This window comes from Eleginops maclovinus, chromosome 18 (genome assembly GCF_036324505.1).
Source record: "Eleginops maclovinus isolate JMC-PN-2008 ecotype Puerto Natales chromosome 18, JC_Emac_rtc_rv5, whole genome shotgun sequence".
NCBI classification, from domain to species: Eukaryota; Metazoa; Chordata; class Actinopteri; order Perciformes; family Eleginopidae; genus Eleginops; species Eleginops maclovinus.
The window spans coordinates 387,393-408,356 of record NC_086366.1 but is presented as its reverse complement, the minus strand read 5'-3'; the positions used below and the strand labels follow the sequence as shown (position 1 = coordinate 408,356).

The window sequence follows — 20,964 nt, the reverse complement described above, 5'->3', positions numbered from 1 at the left end:
GATGAGTGTAATCAGAGGAAGAACAGACCATGATCTGATGGGTTTATTTGGTTTGTGTCTGAAAGTAAATATAATATCGGGTCCTTTAAAAGAGTCGATGATACAAAAAAAAAGGATCAGGATTAATGTGACGATGGACTTTAAATAGACTCCCCCTCCTCCAGAGTTCACTGTGACATCACCGGGGGAATCGACCAATCGGCTGGCAGCAGATCAGTTCAGAGGAGAGAAAAAACATCCTCCAGGCTGCTGATTGGCTGTTATAACAGGATGTTATTAGAGGGGGCGGGGCTTATTGTGGCGCTGAGCGAGGCCTCACAGGTAAATGGGTGGGGCCTCAGAGGTAACCCTCCTTCTTGAACTGCTCGTGCAGGATGTCCCGGTATTCGTCGAAGCCGCCGTCGATGCGCCCCACCTTCCCGTGCTCACACACCCACAGCTCCTTACACACCATCCGGATCAGACGCTCGTCGTGAGACACCAGGATGACCCCGCCCTGAAACATGACATCACAGTGAGGAGACGCACCTGAGAAGTGGTTCCCTAACCAGAGCTAACAGTTCCCTGAACACATTGCCAAAGAGTACTAAATTCCCCAAAAAGAAACGGTTCCCTAAGACAGCAAACTGTTCCTTAAAGACAGTTAACTGTTCCCTAAAGACAGTTAACTGTTCCCTAAGACAGTAAACTGTTCCTTAAAGACAGTTAACTGTTCCCTAAGACAGTAAACTGTTCCCTAAGACAGCAAACTGTTCCCTAAGACAGTAAACTGTTCCCTAAGACAGCAAACTGTTCCCTAAGACAGCAAACTGTTCCCTAAGACAGCAAACTGTTCCTTAAAGACAGTTAACTGTTCCCTAAAGACAGTTAACTGTTCCCTAAGACAGTAAACTGTTCCTTAAAGACAGTTAACTGTTCCCTAAGACAGTAAACTGTTCCCTAAGACAGTAAACTGTTCCCTAAGACAGTAAACTGTTCCCTAAAGACAGCAAACTGTTCCCTAAGACAGTAAACTGTTCCCTAAGACAGTAAACTGTTCCCTAAAGACAGCAAACTGTTCCCTAAGACAGCAAACTGTTCCTTAAAGACAGTTAACTGTTCCTTAAAGAGAGTTAACTGTTCCCTAAGACAGTAAACTGTTCCCTAAGACAGTAAACTGTTCCTTAAAGACAGTTAACTGTTCCCTAAGACAGTAAACTGTTCCCTAAGACAGCAAACTGTTCCCTAAAGACAGTTAACTGTTCCTTAAAGACAGTTAACTGTTCCCTAAGACAGTTAACTGTTCCTTAAAGACAGTTAACTGTTCCCTAAGACAGTAAACGGTTCCCTAAGACAGTAAACTGTTCCTTAAAGACAGTTAACTGTTCCCTAAGACAGTAAACTGTTCCCTAAGACAGCAAACTGTTCCCTAAAGACAGTTAACTGTTCCCTAACACAGTAAACTGTTCCCTAAGACAGCAAACGGTTCCCTAAGACAGTAAACGGTTCCCTAAGACAGCAAACTGTTCCCTAAGACAGTAAACGGTTCCCTAAGACAGTAAACTGTTCCCTAAGACAGCAAACTGTTCCCTAAGACAGTAAACGGTTCCCTAAGACAGTAAACTGTTCCCTAAGACAGCAAACTGTTCCCTAAGACAGTAAACGGTTCCCTAAGACAGTAAACTGTTCCCTAAGACAGCAAACTGTTCCCTAAGACAGTAAACGGTTCCCTAAGACAGCAAACTGTTCCTTAAAGACAGCAAACTGTTCCCTAAGACAGTAAACGGTTCCCTAAGACAGCAAACTGTTCCTTAAAGACAGTTAACTGTTCCCTAAGACAGTAAACTGTTCCCTAAGACAGCAAACTGTTCCCTAAGACAGTAAACGGTTCCCTAAGACAGCAAACTGTTCCTTAAAGACAGTTAACTGTTCCCTAAGACAGCAAACTGTTCCTTAAAGACAGTAAACTGTTCCCTAAGACAGTAAACGGTTCCCTAAGACAGCAAACTGTTCCTTAAAGACAGTTAACTGTTCCCTAAGACAGTAAACTGTTCCCTAAGACAGTAAACTGTTCCTTAAAGACAGTTAACTGTTCCCTAAGACAGTAAACTGTTCCCTAAGACAGCAAACTGTTCCCTAAAGACAGTTAACTGTTCCCTAACACAGTAAACTGTTCCCTAAGACAGCAAACGGTTCCCTAAGACAGTAAACGGTTCCCTAAGACAGCAAACTGTTCCCTAAGACAGTAAACGGTTCCCTAAGACAGTAAACTGTTCCCTAAGACAGCAAACTGTTCCCTAAGACAGTAAACGGTTCCCTAAGACAGTAAACTGTTCCCTAAGACAGCAAACTGTTCCCTAAGACAGTAAACGGTTCCCTAAGACAGTAAACTGTTCCCTAAGACAGCAAACTGTTCCCTAAGACAGTAAACGGTTCCCTAAGACAGTAAACTGTTCCCTAAGACAGCAAACTGTTCCCTAAGACAGTAAACGGTTCCCTAAGACAGCAAACTGTTCCTTAAAGACAGCAAACTGTTCCCTAAGACAGTAAACGGTTCCCTAAGACAGCAAACTGTTCCTTAAAGACAGTTAACTGTTCCCTAAGACAGCAAACTGTTCCTTAAAGACAGTAAACTGTTCCCTAAGACAGTAAACGGTTCCCTAAGACAGCAAACTGTTCCTTAAAGACAGTTAACTGTTCCCTAAGACAGTAAACTGTTCCCTAAGACAGCAAACTGTTCCCTAAGACAGTAAACGGTTCCCTAAGACAGCAAACTGTTCCCTAAGACAGTAAACGGTTCCCTAAGACAGCAAACTGTTCCTTAAAGACAGTTAACTGTTCCCTAAGACAGTAAACGGTTCCCTAAGACAGCAAACTGTTCCCTAAGACAGTAAACGGTTCCCTAAGACAGTAAACTGTTCCCTAAGACAGCAAACTGTTCCCTAAGACAGCAAACTGTTCCCTAAGACAGTAAACGGTTCCCTAAGACAGCAAACTGTTCCTTAAAGACAGTTAACTGTTCCCTAAGACAGTAAACGGTTCCCTAAGACAGCAAACTGTTCCCTAAGACAGTAAACGGTTCCCTAAGACAGTAAACTGTTCCCTAAGACAGCAAACTGTTCCTAAGACAGTAAACTGTTCCCTAAGACAGCTAAACTGTTCCCTAAGACAGTAAAACTGTTCCCTAAGACAGTAAACTGTTCCCTAAGACAGCAAACTGTTCCCTAAGACAGTAAACTGTTCCCTAAGACAGCAAACTGTTCCCTAAGACAGCAAACTGTTCCCTAAAGACAGTAAACTGTTCCCTAAGACAGCAAACTGTTCCCTAAGACAGCAAACTGTTCCCTAAGACAGTAAACTGTTCCCTAAGACAGCAAACTGTTCCCTAAGACAGTAAACTGTTCCCTAAGACAGCAAACTGTTCCTAAGACAGTTAACTGTTCCCTAAGACAGTAAACTGTTCCCTAAGACAGTAAACTGTTCCCTAAGACAGTAAACGGTTCCCTAAGACAGCAAACTGTTCCCTAAGACAGTAAACTGTTCCCTAAGACAGTAAACTGTTCCCTAAGACAGTAAACTGTTCCCTAAGACAGTAAACGGTTCCCTAAGACAGCAAACTGTTCCTTAAAGACAGTTAACTGTTCCCTAAGACAGTAAACTGTTCCCTAAGACAGCAAACTGTTCCCTAAGACAGTAAACGGTTCCCTAAGACAGCAAACTGTTCCCTAAGACAGTAAACGGTTCCCTAAGACAGCAAACTGTTCCTTAAAGACAGTTAACTGTTCCCTAAGACAGTAAACGGTTCCCTAAGACAGCAAACTGTTCCCTAAGACAGTAAACGGTTCCCTAAGACAGTAAACTGTTCCCTAAGACAGCAAACTGTTCCCTAAGACAGCAAACTGTTCCCTAAGACAGTAAACGGTTCCCTAAGACAGCAAACTGTTCCTTAAAGACAGTTAACTGTTCCCTAAGACAGTAAACTGTTCCCTAAGACAGCAAACTGTTCCCTAAGACAGTAAACGGTTCCCTAAGACAGCAAACTGTTCCTTAAAGACAGTTAACTGTTCCCTAAGACCGCAAACTGTTCCTTAAAGACAGCAAACTGTTCCCTAAGACAGTAAACTGTTCCCTAAGACAGTAAACTGTTCCTTAAAGACAGTTAACTGTTCCCTAAGACAGTAAACTGTTCCCTAAGACAGCAAACTGTTCCTTAAGACAGTAAACGGTTCCCTAAGACAGCAAACTGTTCCTTAAAGACAGTTAACTGTTCCCTAAGACAGTAAACTGTTCCCTAAGACAGCAAACTGTTCCCTAAGACAGTAAACGGTTCCCTAAGACAGCAAACTGTTCCTTAAAGACAGTTAACTGTTCCCTAAGACAGTAAACTGTTCCCTAAGACAGTAAACTGTTCCCTAAGACAGTAAACTGTTCCTTAAAGACAGTTAACTGTTCCCTAAGACAGTAAACTGTTCCCTAAGACAGTTAACTGTTCCTTAAAGACAGTTAACTGTTCCCTAAGACAGTAAACTGTTCCCTAAGACAGCAAACTGTTCCCTAAGACAGTAAACGGTTCCCTAAGACAGCAAACTGTTCCTTAAAGACAGTTAACTGTTCCCTAAGACAGTAAACTGTTCCCTAAGACAGCAAACTGTTCCCTAAGACAGTAAACGGTTCCCTAAGACAGCAAACTGTTCCTTAAAGACAGTAAACGGTTCCCTAAGACAGCAAACTGTTCCTTAAAGACAGCAAACTGTTCCCTAAGACAGTAAACTGTTCCCTAAGACAGCAAACTGTTCCTTAAAGACAGTAAACTGTTCCCTAAGACAGCAAACTGTTCCCTAAGACAGTAAACGGTTCCCTAAGACAGCAAACTGTTCCTTAAAGACAGTAAACGGTTCCCTAAGACAGCAAACTGTTCCTTAAAGACAGCAAACTGTTCCCTAAGACAGTAAACTGTTCCCTAAGACAGCAAACTGTTCCTTAAAGACAGTTAACTGTTCCCTAAGACAGTAAACTGTTCCCTAAGACAGCAAACTGTTCCCTAAGACAGTAAACTGTTCCATAAGACAGCAAACTGTTCCTTAAAGACAGTAAACGGTTCCCTAAGACAGCAAACTGTTCCTTAAAGACAGCAAACTGTTCCTTAAGACAGTAAACGGTTCCCTAAAGACAGTAAACTGTTCCTTAAAGACAGTTAACTGTTCCCTAAGACAGTTAACTGTTCCCTAAGACAGGAAACTGTTCCCTAAGACAGCAAACTGTTCCTTAAAGACAGTAAACTGTTCCCTAAGACAGTAAACTGTTCCCTAAGACAGTAAACTGTTCCCTAAGACAGCAAACTGTTCCTTAAAGACAGTAAACGGTTCCCTAAGACAGCAAACTGTTCCTTAAAGACAGCAAACTGTTCCTTAAGACAGTAAACGGTTCCCTAAAGACAGTAAACTGTTCCTTAAAGACAGTTAACTGTTCCCTAAGACAGTTAACTGTTCCATAAGACAGTAAACTGTTCCATAAGACAGTAAACTGTTCCCGAAAGACAGTAAACTGTTCCCTAAGACAGTAAACTGTTCCCTAAGACAGGAAACTGTTCCCTAAGACAGTAAACGGTTCCTAAGACAGTAAACTGTTCCCGAAAGACAGTAAACTGTTCCCTAAGACAGTAAACTGTTCCATAAGACAGTAAACTGTTCCCTAAAGACAGTAAACTGTTCCCTAAGACAGCAAACTGTTCCCTAACACAGTAAACGGTTCCATAACATAGTAATCTGTTCCATAAGACAGCAAACTGTTCCCTAAAGACAGTAATCTGTTCCCTAAAGACAGTGAACGGTTCCCTAAGACACCAAATGGTTCCCTAAGACAGTAAACGGTTCCCTTAAGAAAGTAAATGGTCCCTAAAGACAGTAAACTGTTCCCTAAGACAGCAAACTGTTCCCTAACACAGTAAACGGTTCCATAACACAGTAAACTGTTCCCTAAGACAGCAAACTGTTCCCTAACACAGTACACTGTTCCCTAAAGACAGTAAATGGTTCCCTAACACAGTAAACTGTTCCATAAGACAGTAAATGGTTCCCTAACACAGTACACTGTTCCCTAAAGACAGTGAACGGTTCCCTAAGACACCAAATGGTTCCCTAAGACAGTAAACGGTTCCCTTAAGAAAGTAAATGGTCCCTTAAGACAGTAAACGGTTCCCTGAAAGAGTGTGGTTCACTCACTCTGAACTTGTTTAGGGATTTAGCCAGAGCCTCGATGGTCTCCATGTCCAGATGGTTGGTCGGCTCGTCCAGGATGTAGAAGTTCGGACTGACAAACAAACAAATAATCATCTTTGTTCCGGTTCAGCGTCTCATTTACATTTGTGTTAGCTCAACTTGTTCTTTTTAACACGTTTACTGTTGACTTTTTATGCACTAACCTGCACAGTGGTCACATTCAACATTCTGTTCACTATTTTATTTCTGTTGTTCTTTTTCAATCGTTATTGTTTGATGTCCCCCCCCCCCCCGGAGTGTTTTCCTACCACGGCATGGTCATCTGAGCGAAGGCCACCCGGCTCTTCTGCCCCCCCGACAGACTGGCCACTGGCCTCGTGGCAAGTTCACCCGTTATCCCGTAACCGCCCAGCTGGTGCCGGTACTCCTCCTCCGGCCGACCTGCACAATACACACCATCAATCAGGACCATCCACTCAGGACCATCCACTCAGGACCATCCACTCAGGACCATCCACTCAGGACCATCCACTCAGGACCATCCACTCAGGGCCTTCAGTAGACACAGCTCAGTATGGTGTTTGGTTGGGTGTATTGTTGTTGTGGTTACCGGGGAAGCGGTTGAGCAGCAGCTCTATTGAGCAGACGTTCATGTCCAGCTGGTCCACATGATGCTGACTGAAGTAACCGATCTTCAGGTTCCTGGGGACAAAACAACCAGCAAGAGGAACCTCAGAAGAAGGACAAACAAAACCTGCGTTGAAGATTAACCGGAGAGAACAAAGTAAACGTGTCCCGGTGAACAGGTACCTGTGGGCTTGTCTGATTCCATTGACCGGCGTTAGCTCGCCCATCAGCAGCTTAAGGACGGTGGTTTTACCGGCGCCGTTTTCACCGACCTATAAGGAAACACAACAGGTCAGCGTCCGGTGTTCAGTTCACTGACTACAGAACATTCAGACAGATGTGAAGTTTAGCTGATATGTGGGGTCTCTGGCTGTTTTAACGTACGATGCAGATGCGAGACTCGAGGTCGGCCGACACGTTGAGTCCAGAGAAGAGAGGACGTTCCGGAGTATAGTAGAACTCCAGTTCATCCAACTGCAGGATGGGAGGAGACAACTTCTCAAAGTTATCTGGAAACCTGAGGAACACAAAGCATGCTCAGAAATTAAACAATTACCCAATCAATTAATCATCCAATCAATCTGTTCTTCTTACTTTAAGGTGACCTCTGTCTCTTTTTCAAGCGGCTTCATTTCAGGTCTGCAGGAGGAAACACACAGTTACCCAGTGTGTACCAAGTGTGTACCAGGTATGACTCGCGTATGAATCAGGTGTGATTAAGGAGTGTTTCAGCTGTGTATCGTGTGTGCATTTGGCAGGTACCATGTGGATCAAGTGTCTGTCACATGTATTTTCAGTAGTATTTCAGGTGTGTGTGTGTGTACTCACAGCCTCTCCAGTAGTTTCAGTTTGCTCTGGACCTGAGCTGCTCTGTTAGCGTTGTACCGGAATCTGTCGATGAACACCTGAAGCACAGAAAACGCACGTGACGCAATGCATGCTGGGAAAACAAGACGCATCATTCATTCTTTATGGGCTGTCTGTACTGCAGGAACCTGTATGTCGTAGGTGCTGTCTGTACCTGTCTGTACCTGTATGTACTGTATCTACTGTCTGTACTGTCTGTACTGTCTGTACCTTTCTGTGCTGCAGATACCTGTATCTGCAGCACAGATCTGTCTGTGCCTATATGTGCTGTCTGTACCTGTCTGTGCTGTCTGTACCTGTCTGTGCTGTCTGTACCTGTATGTGCTATCTGTACTGTCTGTACCTGTATGTGCTGTCTGTACTGTCTGTACCTGTATGTGCTGTGCTGTCTGTACCTGTATGTACTGTATCTACTGTCTGTACTGTCTGTACTGTCTGTACCTGTATGTACCTGTCTGTGCTGTCTGTACCTCTCTGTACCTGTCTGTACCTTTCTGTGCTGCAGATACCTGTATCTGCAGCACAGATCTGTCTGTGCCTATATGTGCTGTCTGTACCTGTCTGTGCTGTCTGTACCTGTCTGTGCTGTCTGTACCTGTATGTGCTGTCTGTACCTGTCTGTGCTGTCTGTACCTGTATGTGCTGTCTGTACCTGTCTGTACCTGTCTGTACCTCTATGTGCTGTCTGTACCTGTATGTGCTGTCTGTACCTGTCTGTACCTGTCTGTGCTGTCTGTACCTGTCTGTGCTGTCTGTACCTGTATGTACCTGTATGTGCTATCTGTACTGTCTCTACCTGTATGTGCTGTCTGTACTGTCTGTACCTGTATGTGCTATCTGTACTGTCTGTACTGTCTGTACCTGTCTGTACTGTCTGTACTGTATGTACCTGTATGTACCTGTATGTGCTGTCTGTACCTGTCTGTGCTGTCTGTACCTGTCTGTACTGTATGTACCTGTATGTGCTATCTGTACTGTCTGTACCTGTATGTGCTGTCTGTACTGTCTGTACCTGTATGTGCTGTCTGTACTGTATGTACCTGTATGTGCTGTCTGTACTGTCTGTACCTGTCTGTACCTGTATGTGCTATCTGTACTGTCTGTACCTGTATGTGCTATCTGTACTGTCTGTACCTGTATGTGCTGTCTGTACCTGTATGTGCTGTCTGTACTGTCTGTACCTGTATGTGCTGTCTGTACCTGTATGTGCTATCTGTACTGTCTGTACCTGTATGTGCTATCTGTACCTGTATGTGCTGTCTGTACTGTCTGTACCTGTATGTACTGTATGTACCTGTATGTGCTATCTGTACTGTCTGTACCTGTATGTGCTATCTGTACTGTCTGTACCTGTATGTGCTGTCTGTACTGTCTGTACCTGTATGTGCTGTCTGTACCTGTATGTGCTATCTGTACTGTCTGTACTGGCTGTACCTGTCTGTACCTGTATGTGCTGTCTGTACTGTCTGTACTGGCTGTACCTGTCTGTACCTGTATGTGCTGTCTGTACTGTATGTGCTATCTGTACTGTCTGTACCTGTATGTGCTGTCTGTACCTGTATGTGCTGTCTGTACCTGTATGTGCTGTCTGTACTGTCTGTACCTGTATGGCCTGTCTGTACCTGCATGTGCTGTCTGTACCTGTATGTACTGTCTGTACCTGTATGTACCTGTATGTGCTGTCTGTACCTGTCTGTACCTGTCTGTACTGTATGTACCTGTATGTGCTGTCTGTACCTGTATGTACCTGTATGTGCTGTCTGTACTGTCTGTACCTGTATGTACCTGTATGTGCTGTCTGTACCTGTATGTGCTGTCTGTACTGTCTGTACCTGTATGTGCTGTCTGTACCTGTATGTACTGTCTGTACCTGTATGTGCTGTCTGTACCTGTCTGTACTGTCTGTACCTGTCTGTACTGTCTGTACCTGTATGTGCTGTGTGTACTGTCTGTACCTGTCTGTACCTGTATGTGCTGTCTGTACTGTATGTACCTGTATGTGCTATCTGTACCTGTATGTGCTATCTGTACTGTCTGTACCTGTATGTGCTATCTGTACTGTCTGTACCTGTATGTGCTGTCTGTACTGTCTGTACCTGTCTGTACCTGTATGTACCGTCTGTACTGGCTGTACCTGTATGTGCTGTCTGTACTGTATGTGCTATCTGTACTGTCTGTACCTGTATGTGCTATCTGTACTGTCTGTACCTGTATGTGCTGTCTGTACTGTCTGTACCTGTATGTACTGTCTGTACCTGTCTGTACCTGTCTGTACCTCTTTGTGCTGTCTATACCTGTCTGTACCTGTATGTACTGTCTGTACTGTCTGTACCTGTATGTGCTGTCTGTACTGTCTGTACCTGTATGTACTGTCTGAACTGTCTGTACCTGTATGTGCTGTCTGTACTGTCTGTACCTGTATGTACTGTCTGAACTGTCTGTACCTGTCTATACCTGTCTGTACCTGTATGTGCTGTCTATACCTGTCTGTACCTGTCTGTGCTGTCTGTACCTGTCTGTGCTGTCTGTACCTGTCTGTGCTGTCTGTACCTGTATGTACTGTATGTACTGTCTGTACTGTCTGTACTGTCTGTACCTGTATGTGCTGTCTGTACCTGTATGTGCTGTCTGTACCTGTATGTGCTGTCTGTACCTGTATGTACCTGTCTGTACCTGTCTGTGCTGTCTGTACCTGTCTGTGCTGTCTGTACCTGTCTGTGCTGTCTGTACTGTAAGTACCTGTATGTACTGTCTGTACTGTCTGTACCTGTATGTGCTGTCTGTACCTGTATGTACTGTCTGTACTGTCTGTACCTGTCTGTACCTGTCTGTGCTGTCTGTACCTGTCTGTGCTGTCTGTACCTGTCTGTGCTGTCTGTACCTGTATGTACTGTCTGTACCTGTATGTACCTGTATGTACTGTCTGTACTGTCTGTACCTGTATGTACCTGTATGTACTGTCTGTACTGTCTGTACCTGTATGTGCTGTCTGTACCTGTCTGTACCTGTATGTGCTGTCTGTACCGTCTGTACCTGTATGTACTGTCTGTACTGTCTGTACCTGTATGTGCTGTCTGTACCTGTATGTACCTGTATGTGCTGTCTGTACTGTCTGTACCTGTATGTGCTGTCTGTACTGCAGCTGAGCGTCGTACTCCCGCTGCTGGTTCTTCAGTCGGTCTTCTTTGGTTTTGATGAAGTTCTCGTAGTCGCCACGGTAACTGTCCAGACTCTGGTTGTGCAGGTGCACGATGTCCGTCACCACGGCGTTCAGGAAGTTCCTGTCGTGGGAGACTACCAGGATGGTGGACTGCCACGTCTGTGGGAGGAGTATTACCTGTTAGCTCCAGGCTAACGGTTACTACTGTTTTCATTGAGGAATGCTAACATGAATGCTAGGCACAGACCTGCAGGTAAGTCTCCAACCAGAGGATGGCTCTGACATCCAGCATGTTGGTGGGCTCTGAAACACAACACACATTATACTATTACACACACTACTACTACTACACACACACACTAATACACACTATACTACTGATAATACACACTATACTACTACACACACACACTATACTACACACTATACTACTGATAATACACACTACTACTACTACACACACACACTACTACACACTATACTACTGATAATACACACTATACTACTACACACACACTATACTACACACTCTACTAGGGGACTAGAGCTACACAATACTACATCCTGCTGTCTGTCTGTGGGACTCACCATCCAACAGCAGCAGGTCCGGCCTGGTGGGAACACACACACACACACACACACACACACACACATTAACACACATTAACACACATTAACACACAGGTCTGAATACTAACTCTGTAAACGTAGAGATGAAAAACACTCACCGAGCAAACAGAGCTCGGGCCAACGCCAGCCTCATCCTCCATCCTCCTGAGAACTCCCTACACACACACACAAACACATTAATATAAACCCATATGTCAGTAAGGTGCGTGTGTGTGCGTGTGTGTGTGTGTGTGTGCGCCCCCGCTCACTTGGTGGTCTGCTGTTGCATTTTGGGAGAAAACCCGAGTCCAGCCAGGATGACAGACGCTCTGATTGAATGAGACAGATGTCAATCACAAACACATCACCAGTCAGACCCAACGGGAGAAAGGACAGTAACAAACAACAACAACAACAGCTGGCTCACCGGGCCGGAGCCTTGTCCGCCTCGACCTCCTCCAGCTTGGCGTAGATCTCCGTCAGCCTTACGCTCTCCAACCCGTCAGATCTGGGGAACAACAACGTATTAAAAACAAACAACAACAACAAACAAAGAAGAAACATTTTTATGGGGCTTCAAGTTACTCTGGACTCCCCCCCCCCCTCACATGTTCCTCTGTGTTTCTTACGTTCCGTTGGCGATGCGAGCGTTGAGCGTCTTCTCCTCCAGCAGCAGCCCCTCCCTCACTGTGTCGCTCTCCAGGACGCTCTGCAGTGCGCCGGTCTCGTCTCCGGCCACTTCCTGTTCCACGTGGAGGATGGTGATGTGTGGCGGAACCCGGAGGCTGCGACTCGCCAGCATCTTCAGCAGCGTCGTCTTCCCCAAACCGTTACGACCAATCAGACCGTACCGACGGCCCGAAGCCAGAGAGAGCTCCGCCCCCTGCAGCAAACACCTGCACAGATCCTACAGTCAGAGCTGACCTGGGACCAGCTCCTGGTTCTGCTGCTACTGAAGACTCACCTTTCTCCGAAGGAAACATCAAAGTTTTCGATGCGGATGTCGTAGCTGCGGTTCTTCCCTGATAGGTCGACTCGGCTGTCTTTCTTATTGCTTGCCTGACTGGCCGACGCCTCCTCCAGGACTCTGAGAGACAAGACGGGAGGACAGGTGAGTAGTGAGAGGACAGGTGAGTAGTGATAGGACAGGTGAGAGTACAGGTGAGTAGTGAGAGGACAGGTGAGTAGTGATAGGACAGGTGAGAGTACAGGTGAGTAGTGAGAGGACAGGTGAGTAGTGAGGGGACAGGTGAGTAGTGAGAGTGAGAGGACAGGTGAGTAGTGAGGGGACAGGTGAGTAGTGAGAGTGATAGGACAGGTGAGAGGACAGGTGAGTAGTGAGAGGACAGGTGAGTAGTGAGAGTGAGAGGACAGGTGAGTAGTGAGGGGACAGGTGAGTAGTGAGAGTGATAGGACAGGGGAGTAGTGAGGGGACAGGTGAGTAGTGAGAGTGAGAGGACAGGTGAGTAGTGAGAGTGAGAGGACAGGTGAGTAGTGAGAGGACAGGCGAGTAGTGAGAGTGAGAGGACAGGTGAGTAGTGAGGGGACAGGTGAGTAGTGAGAGTGATAGGACAGGTGAGAGTGAGAGGACAGGTGAGTAGTGATAGGACAGGTGAGAGGACAGGTGAGTAGTGAGAGGACAGGTGAGTAGTGAGAGGACAGGTGAGTAGTGAGAGGACAGGTGAGTAGTGAGAGGACAGATGAGTAGTCAGGGGACAGGCGAGTATTGAGAGGAGTAGTGAGTGAGAGGACAGGTGAGTAGCGAGAGGACAGGTGAGTAGCGAGAGGACAGGTGAGTAGCGAGAGGACAGGTGAGTAGCGAGAGGACAGGTGAGTAGCGAGAGGACAGGTGTGTACTGACATTGGAGTGGAGGGTTTCAGGCCATCCCTCTCGTTGCGGCGCTCATGTTTAGCCTTCAGCTTAGCCTCGGCCTTTTCCAGCTTCTTAGCGTCCACCGTCTGAGGACAGACAGGAAGTCACATGATCAACTCATAGATCACCTGTTGGTATTAAACAGCTGATTGAGAGGGAAGTGAACCTACCGTGTTCTGCCCACGCTTCATCATCCAGATACCCTGCACGTCCTCTGCTGCACACACTGAGCAGACAGGGAGACACCTTTAGTATCAAACACTGAGACACACCTTGAGTATCAAACACTGAGACACACCTTGAGTATCAAACACTGAGACACACCTTGAGTATCAAACACTGAGACACACCTTGAGTATCAAACACTGAGACACACCTTGAGTATCAAACACTGAGACACACCTTTAGTATCAAACACTGAGACACACCTTGAGTATCAAACACTGAGACACACCTTTAGTATCAAACACTGAGACACACCTTTAGTATCAAACACTGAGACACACCTGTAGTATCAAACACTGAGACACACCTTTAGTATCAAACACTGAGACACACCTTTAGTATCAAACACTGAGACACACCTTTAGTATCAAACACTGAGACACACCTTTAGTATCAAACACTGAGACACACCTTTAGTATCAAACACTGAGACACACCTGTAGTATCAAACACTGAGACACACCTTTAGTATCAAACACTGAGACACACCTTTAGTATCAAACACTGAGACACACCTTTAGTATCAAACACTGAGAGGTACAACACGTTTAAATGAGTCCAGAATATTATTGTTGTCTTACCGCTGTCTGCAGAGATCTGAGAGAGCTGAACGGGAGCATCCAGCAGCACCTGCCTGTGATTCCCATGATGGTTATTCCTGGTGAACACACAACACAAATCAAAAGTTATTCCAGAGAGGGAGGCTTGGTATTCCAGAGAGAGAGGCACGGTAGAGAGAGACACGGTATTCCAGAGAGAGAGGCACGGTAAGTCCAGAGAGAGAGAGGCACGGTATTCCAGAGAGAGAGGCACGGTATTCCAGAGAGAGAGGCACGGTATTCCAGAGAGAGAGGCACGGTAGAGAGAGAGAGAGGCACGGATTCCAGAGAGAGAGAGCACGGTATTCCAGAGAGAGGCACGGTAGAGAGACACGGTATTCGAGAGAGAGAGGCACGGTATTCGAGAGAGAGAGGCACGGTATTCGAGAGAGAGAGACGGTATTCCAGAGAGAGAGGCACGGTATTCGAGAGAGAGGGGCACGGTATTCGAGAGAGAGACACGGTATTCCAGAGAGAGAGGCACGGTATTCGAGAGAGAGAGGCCGGTATTCCAGAGAGCACGGTATTCGAGAGAGAGAGACACGGTATTCCACAGAGAGAGGCACGGTATTCGAGAGAGAGAGGCACGGTATTCCAGAGAGAGAGGCACGGTATTCGAGAGAGAGAGGCACGGTATTCGAGAGAGAGAGACACGGTATTCCAGAGAGAGGCACGGTATTCGAGAGAGAGAGACACGGTATTCCACAGAGAGAGGCACGGTATTCCAGAGAGAGGCACGGTATTCCAGAGAGAGAGGCACGGCATTCGAGAGAGAGGCACGGTATTCGAGAGAGAGAGACACGGTATTCCAGAGAGAGAGGGCACGGTATTCCAGAGAGAGAGAGGCACGGTATTCGAGAGAGAGAGACACGGTATTCCAGAGAGAGGCACAGTATTCGAGAGAGAGGCACAGTATTCGAGAGAGAGGCACAGTATTCGAGAGAGAGAGGCACGGTATTCGAGAGAGAGGCACGGTATTCCAGAGAGAGAGAGGCACGGTATTCGAGAGAGAGAGACACGGTATTCCAGAGAGAGGCACAGTATTCCAGAGAGAGGCACAGTATTCGAGAGAGAGGCACAGTATTCGAGAGAGAGGCACAGTATTCGAGAGAGAGAGGCACGGTATTCGAGAGAGAGGCACGGTATTCGAGAGAGAGAGGCACGGTATTCCAGAGAGAGGCACGGTATTCCAGAGAGAGAGAGGCACGGTATTCCAGAGAGAGAGAGGCACGGTATTCCAGAGAGAGAGAGGCACGGTATTCCAGAGAGAGAGAGGCACGGTATTCCAGAGAGAGAGGCACAGTATTCGAGAGAGAGAGGCACGATATTCGAGAGAGAGAGGCACGGTATTCGAGGGAGAGAGGCACGGTATTCGAGAGAGAGAGGCACGGTATTCGAGAGAGAGAGGCACGGTATTCCAGAGAGAGAGAGGCACGGTATTCGAGAGAGAGAGACACGGTATTCCAGAGAGAGGCACGGTATTCGAGAGAGAGGCACAGTATTCGAGAGAGAGAGGCACGGTATTCGAGAGAGAGGCACGGTATTCGAGAGAGAGAGGCACGGTATTCGAGAGAGAGGCACGGTATTCGAGAGAGAGAGGCACGGTATTCCAGAGAGAGGCACGGTATTCCAGAGAGAGAGAGGCACGGTATTCCAGAGAGAGAGAGGCACGGTATTCCAGAGAGAGAGAGGCACGGTATTCCAGAGAGAGAGAGGCACGGTATTCCAGAGAGAGAGAGGCACGGTATTCCAGAGAGAGAGGCACGATATTCGAGAGAGAGAGGCACGGTATTCGAGGGAGAGAGGCACGGTATTCGAGGGAGAGGCACGGTATTCGAGAGAGAGGCACGGTATTCGAGGGAGAGGCACGGTATTCGAGAGAGAGGCACGGTATTCCAGAGAGAGGCACGGTATTCCAGAGAGAGAGGCACGGTATTCCAGAGAGAGAGGCACAGTATTCGAGAGAGAGGCACAGTATTCGAGGGAGAGAGGCACGGTATTCCAGAGAGAGGCACGGTATTCCAGAGAGAGAGGCACAGTATTCGAGAGAGAGAGGCACAGTATTCGAGAGAGAGGCACAGTATTCGAGAGAGAGGCACAGTATTCGAGAGAGAGGCACGGTATTCGAGGGAGAGAGGCACGGTATTCGAGGGAGAGAGGCACGGTATTCGAGGGAGAGGCACAGTATTCGAGAGAGAGGCACGGTATTCGAGGGAGAGAGGCACGGTATTCGAGGGAGAGAGGCACAGTATTCCCTAAACAACGCACTTTCCTTGAATGAAAGGCATGTTATTGCTGAAGGAAACACTGACAGTGTAAGATGTAAGGCATGTTATTCCTGAGAGAGACGCATGATGATCCCAAACATACTTTTAGAGAAAGACACAGGCTACTCAGGAACAAACATTATTCACTAAAGAAACACAGATTTTTCCACATGATATTCCGGCGGCAGTGCTCACAGTTTGAGAGTGTTGAACATCTGGTAGCAGATCTCCTTCACGTCGTCTTCGTTTTTGCTGTCAGTAGAGACTTCCTGCAGGACTCCTCCAACGGCGTCGTACACCTCCTCCCCATCCTCGAAGTCCGCCCCGCAGCTGTCCAACACACCTGCAACACAGTACTGCATCAAATACTGCCTGAGATACTGCTGTAATACTACCTGAGATACTGCTGTAATACTGCCTGAGATACTGCTGTAATACTACCTGAGATACTGCTGTAATACTACCTGAGATACTGCTGTTATACTACCTGAGATACTGCTGTAATACTACCTGATATACTGCTGTAATACTGCTGTAATACTACCTGATATACTGCTGTAATACTACCTGAGATACTGCTGTTATACTACCTGAGATACTGCTGTAATACTACCTGAGATACTGCTGTAATACTGCCCGAGATACTGCTGTAATACTACCTGATATACTGCTGTAATACTACCTGATATACTGCTGTAATACTACCTGAGATACTGCTGTAATACTACCTGAGATACTGCTGTAATACTACCTGAGATACTGCTGTAATACTACCTGAGATAGTGCTGTAATACTACCTAATATACTGCTGTAATACTGCTGTAATACTACCTGAGATACTGCTGTAATACTGCTGTAATACTACCTGAGATACTGCTGTAATACTACCTAATATACTGCTGTAATACTGCTGTAATACTACCTGACTAACTGAGTACCTTTACTCAAGTACCAGATCTGAGTACTTTTACTCAAGTACAAGATCTGAGTACTTCTACTTTACTCAAGAACAACATCTGAGTACTTCTACTCTTACTTAAGTACTTCTACTTTTACTCAAGTACAGATCTGAGTACTTCTACTTTTACTCAAGTAGATCAAAGAGTACTTCTACTCTGACTTAAATACTTCTACTTTTACTCAAGTACCAGATCTGAGTACTTCTACTTTACTCAAGTACAAGATCTGAGTACTTCTACCCGGGTTTCAGCTCTGGTTCCCAGCCAGAGTCATGCTCTCTAACCGGTGTCTCCACACGGTGTTAGCCTGTTAGCTCGGCCCGGCTAACGGCAGATTAAAGGCCGGTGTTTGTCTCTCCTCTGTCCCGAGAAACCACTCCTCTTTCCCGGACAAACAGCTCCTCTCTCCCCGGCACTCAGAGACTCTATCCCCCCGGTCCCTCACCTTTAATGTAGTCGAAGACCTCGGTGTCGATTTGAGGAAACTCGCTCCTCAGGATGTCCACGTACGTCGCCATGATACCCGGCCCCGACACTGCAGCCACACCACGCGTGCGTCAATATGCGGACAGCGCCGAGGATTCTGGGGGATGGAGTTTTGAGATAATGTCAGATGAGAAGTGCACACGAGTCAGAATTGATACAAAGTAACAAATACGGTGGCCCTGGAGTGCAAGTCGAAACGACATTTCCCAAAACACAACAACATTTCACAAAACTCAACATGTCATAAAACACAAGAGTTTTATGACATGTTGTGTTTTGTGACATATTATCATTAAATGTTTTACATAATAATACAAATAATTTTAAAAGTTCAACAAACAAAACCTGTATAAAAATGTAAAGTGTTTATGAACACCAGTGCACAAAAGAAAACCATTCAAATCAGATCATTACAGTTTTTTACAATTGCTTAAACACAATTTTGGAAACTACACACACACACACACACACACACACACACACACACACACACACACACACACACACACACACACACACACACACACACACACGTTACTTTCCCTCTGCTCAATGATCAGGGAATTATTACAGTTTTTTACAATTGCTTAAACACAATTTGGGAAACTATCCTGGTTTTATCAAAATACTAAACACAACCACACACCCAAACTGCAAAATACCTCATATATGCTGCAAAATGAAGCACTGCAACCAAAACTACATATACCATTATGAAAATCTAACTTTTGCACCAAACAGCACACACTTCATTCATATTACCAGTGTGAAGTCTCACCAACTACACACAGTTGGGCAAAATGTAAAGCACTAACCTCTTTAGTAAGCTTGGCCATAAAAGTAAAATAGTTCAAATCGTTGAAATTCCTCAGATTGTTCAGATACACACACATGCTGCTTTATTTTTTATTTCTCACCTAAAAAGTCTATGCAAAATATGCACAGCAGATACATTGGAGTGAACAAAAATATGCTAACAAAAAACAGTCAACTGAAAAAGAAAATGACAGAAAAAATATATATGAAAAAAGAGGCGAGAAAAATACTGTAATTAGGCAGCATCTTGCGGCATAGCTGGATCTGGCCACAACGCCGAGTCCACATCACAGGCAATATCCTGCCTTGCCAGACATCGAGGGAAGAAGCGCCTTGAGTGCCTTATCCATCCCTGAATCGCACCCACATCAATTTCATCACATGCCTCTTCCATAGCCTGCAAAAGAGGCATGCACACAAAGGGCTGCCGGTCGTAAACCTTCCACCGCCATGCTGAAAAGAACTCTTCTATGGGGTTCAAAAATGGTGAGTATGGTGGGAGGTATTGCACGACAAATGGTGGGTGGTCAGCAAACCAGGTTTGGACTGGGGCTGCACGATGAAAACTCACCGTGTCCCAGACTATAACATACCTGTTCCTTCGATGCTCTGCATCATTCATACACTCTGGTGGTATGAGAATATTGTGGAGTCTGTCCAGAAATGTGAGACAATGGGCTGTGTTGTATGGTCCAAGGTTGGCATGACGGTGGAAGACACCATGCGTATTGGAGATGGCAGCGCACATTGTGGTGTTCCCACCACGTTGGCCAGGAACATCTATAATGGCTCTGTGGCCAATGACGTTCCTTCCCCTTCTTCTGGTCTTTGCTAAGTTGAACCTAGCCTCATCTACAAAGATGAACTCATGCGGGATTTCCTGAGCATCCATTTCCAGAACTCCCTAGAAACAAAGAACAAAAATCAGTCAACACGGTGTTATCCAGTACACTGGGAAACAATGGTGCATGTAGTGTACTGTAGTCAATGTTGTACTCACATATGCTCTTCTGAGCTCTTTGTGTCTTTGAGGGTTTCTCTCAGAAGGCACCTTTTAAAGTGGTTTCATACTGATTTGGTTTTGCTCGAGAACATGAGCCAATGTGGACAAACTGACTGTTGAATGTTGTTGAATACGGTGTTGTCTTGGATGATGTGACTTCGAATATCTCTTAATCTGATTTCATTACTTTCCAAAACCAAGTTTACGATGGCAGCTTCCTGTACCCCGGTGAACATTAGGCCTCTTCCTCCACCCTGGCTGCGTCTCTCAGTCCTTTAGAAAAAACTAAAACATAGGGCACTGCAGCCTGAAGATATTTCCCCCACAGTGGAGAAAATGGTACAGGAAACGTGTACAGTAAGTGTATGACATCAGCCATCATGAAGTAAACAGGTGTCACCCAACTGATACACTATGAAATGGCGTGTACTACAAAGAGTGAAAGAAATGTTGGTTGCCTACCTGTGCTCCAGTCTAAATGTCCGGATGACAGAGGCGACAGTAAAACGGCTCAAGTTGGGCTGCTCTCTGTCCAGCTTCTGACATTGTCAGCCCATGGTTGATGACCTGATCAACTCAGGTTGCTCTGATTTCATTTGAAAGTTGTTGTCTTTGGCCATGAACTCCTCTACCAGCTCTCCCCCTACCTCTCATTCTTCCTCCTCCTCTCATTCTCACCCTTCCTCTTCCTCTATCTGCGACGTTTTCCATTGCTGTTGTAAAAAACAGATGCTCACCTGTGGTGCTTTTATAGTGCTTACTTCCTGATTGAAGTGCTAACAATTAAGCATTGAGGTGTTTGGCCACGTGGCACATATTTTGGCCAATTAGCTCATGAAGTGTTATTTTGAATGGCAGTGTTTTGATATGGCAAACATGTGACTTTTGTTGTCAAATAAGTTGACTTCAATAGTGAATAACATATATTGTAAAAACACACTTTATTCACATGCTTTGTTTGTTTACAGGTTATTCAGAATAAAGTGCGTATTTTGTGAGCAGAACGGATGTAAGTGTCATTATTCTTATTTCTTATTGTTACATACATTCAGTCTATTAAAGAACATTTATGCACGTCATGTTGTATACTAAAAACTCAGGGTAGAGATGTACAGTAATACTAAAAACATAAATGAAATAATAAAAACAATTTTATGTTATTTTATTTATTAACTTTATATTTTGGCGGATGCTCGCCGTGCGCGCGGTGTCGCAGTACTCAGTGTTCACAGTGCGTGCGCCGCACTGCGCATGCTCCTCAGAGTTTAGGGTGGAG

The 20,964-nt window shown here is 45.6% G+C and overlaps 1 protein-coding gene across 1 annotated transcript; it reads right to left on the bottom strand.

Moving 5' to 3' along the window:
- Nucleotides 1-28: 28 nt before the first annotated feature.
- abcf3 (ATP-binding cassette, sub-family F (GCN20), member 3) lies at nt 29-17,950 on the bottom strand. Its single transcript, XM_063906880.1, has 21 exons — nt 17,829-17,950; nt 16,620-16,767; nt 14,140-14,216; nt 13,504-13,559; nt 13,322-13,419; nt 12,425-12,547; nt 12,090-12,356; nt 11,888-11,968; nt 11,730-11,789; nt 11,580-11,636; nt 11,440-11,462; nt 11,099-11,154; nt 10,810-11,010; nt 7,653-7,729; nt 7,419-7,463; nt 7,209-7,341; nt 7,008-7,096; nt 6,808-6,899; nt 6,506-6,638; nt 6,201-6,288; nt 29-496 (listed from the first exon to the last, which is right to left on the bottom strand). The coding sequence occupies exons 1-21, from the start codon at nt 17,899-17,901 to the stop codon at nt 338-340; spliced, it is 2,136 nt and encodes a 711-aa protein (XP_063762950.1). The 5' UTR covers nt 17,902-17,950; the 3' UTR covers nt 29-337.
- Between the last annotated feature and the right edge of the window lie 3,014 nt (nt 17,951-20,964).

Bases quoted from the DNA above. Each gene is read 5' to 3' on its own strand.
- abcf3 (XM_063906880.1), bottom strand. From the start codon at position 17,901: ATGGCGACGTACGTGGACATCCTGAGGAGCGAGTTTCCTCAAATCGAC. The intron at 12,548-13,321 runs GTCAGTACACAC...CTTGTCTCTCAG, and splicing joins CTGAAACCCTCCACTCCAAT to AGTCCTGGAGGAGGCGTCGG. The intron at 12,357-12,424 runs GTGAGTCTTCAG...GGATCTGTGCAG, and splicing joins GATGTTTCCTTCGGAGAAAG to GTGTTTGCTGCAGGGGGCGG.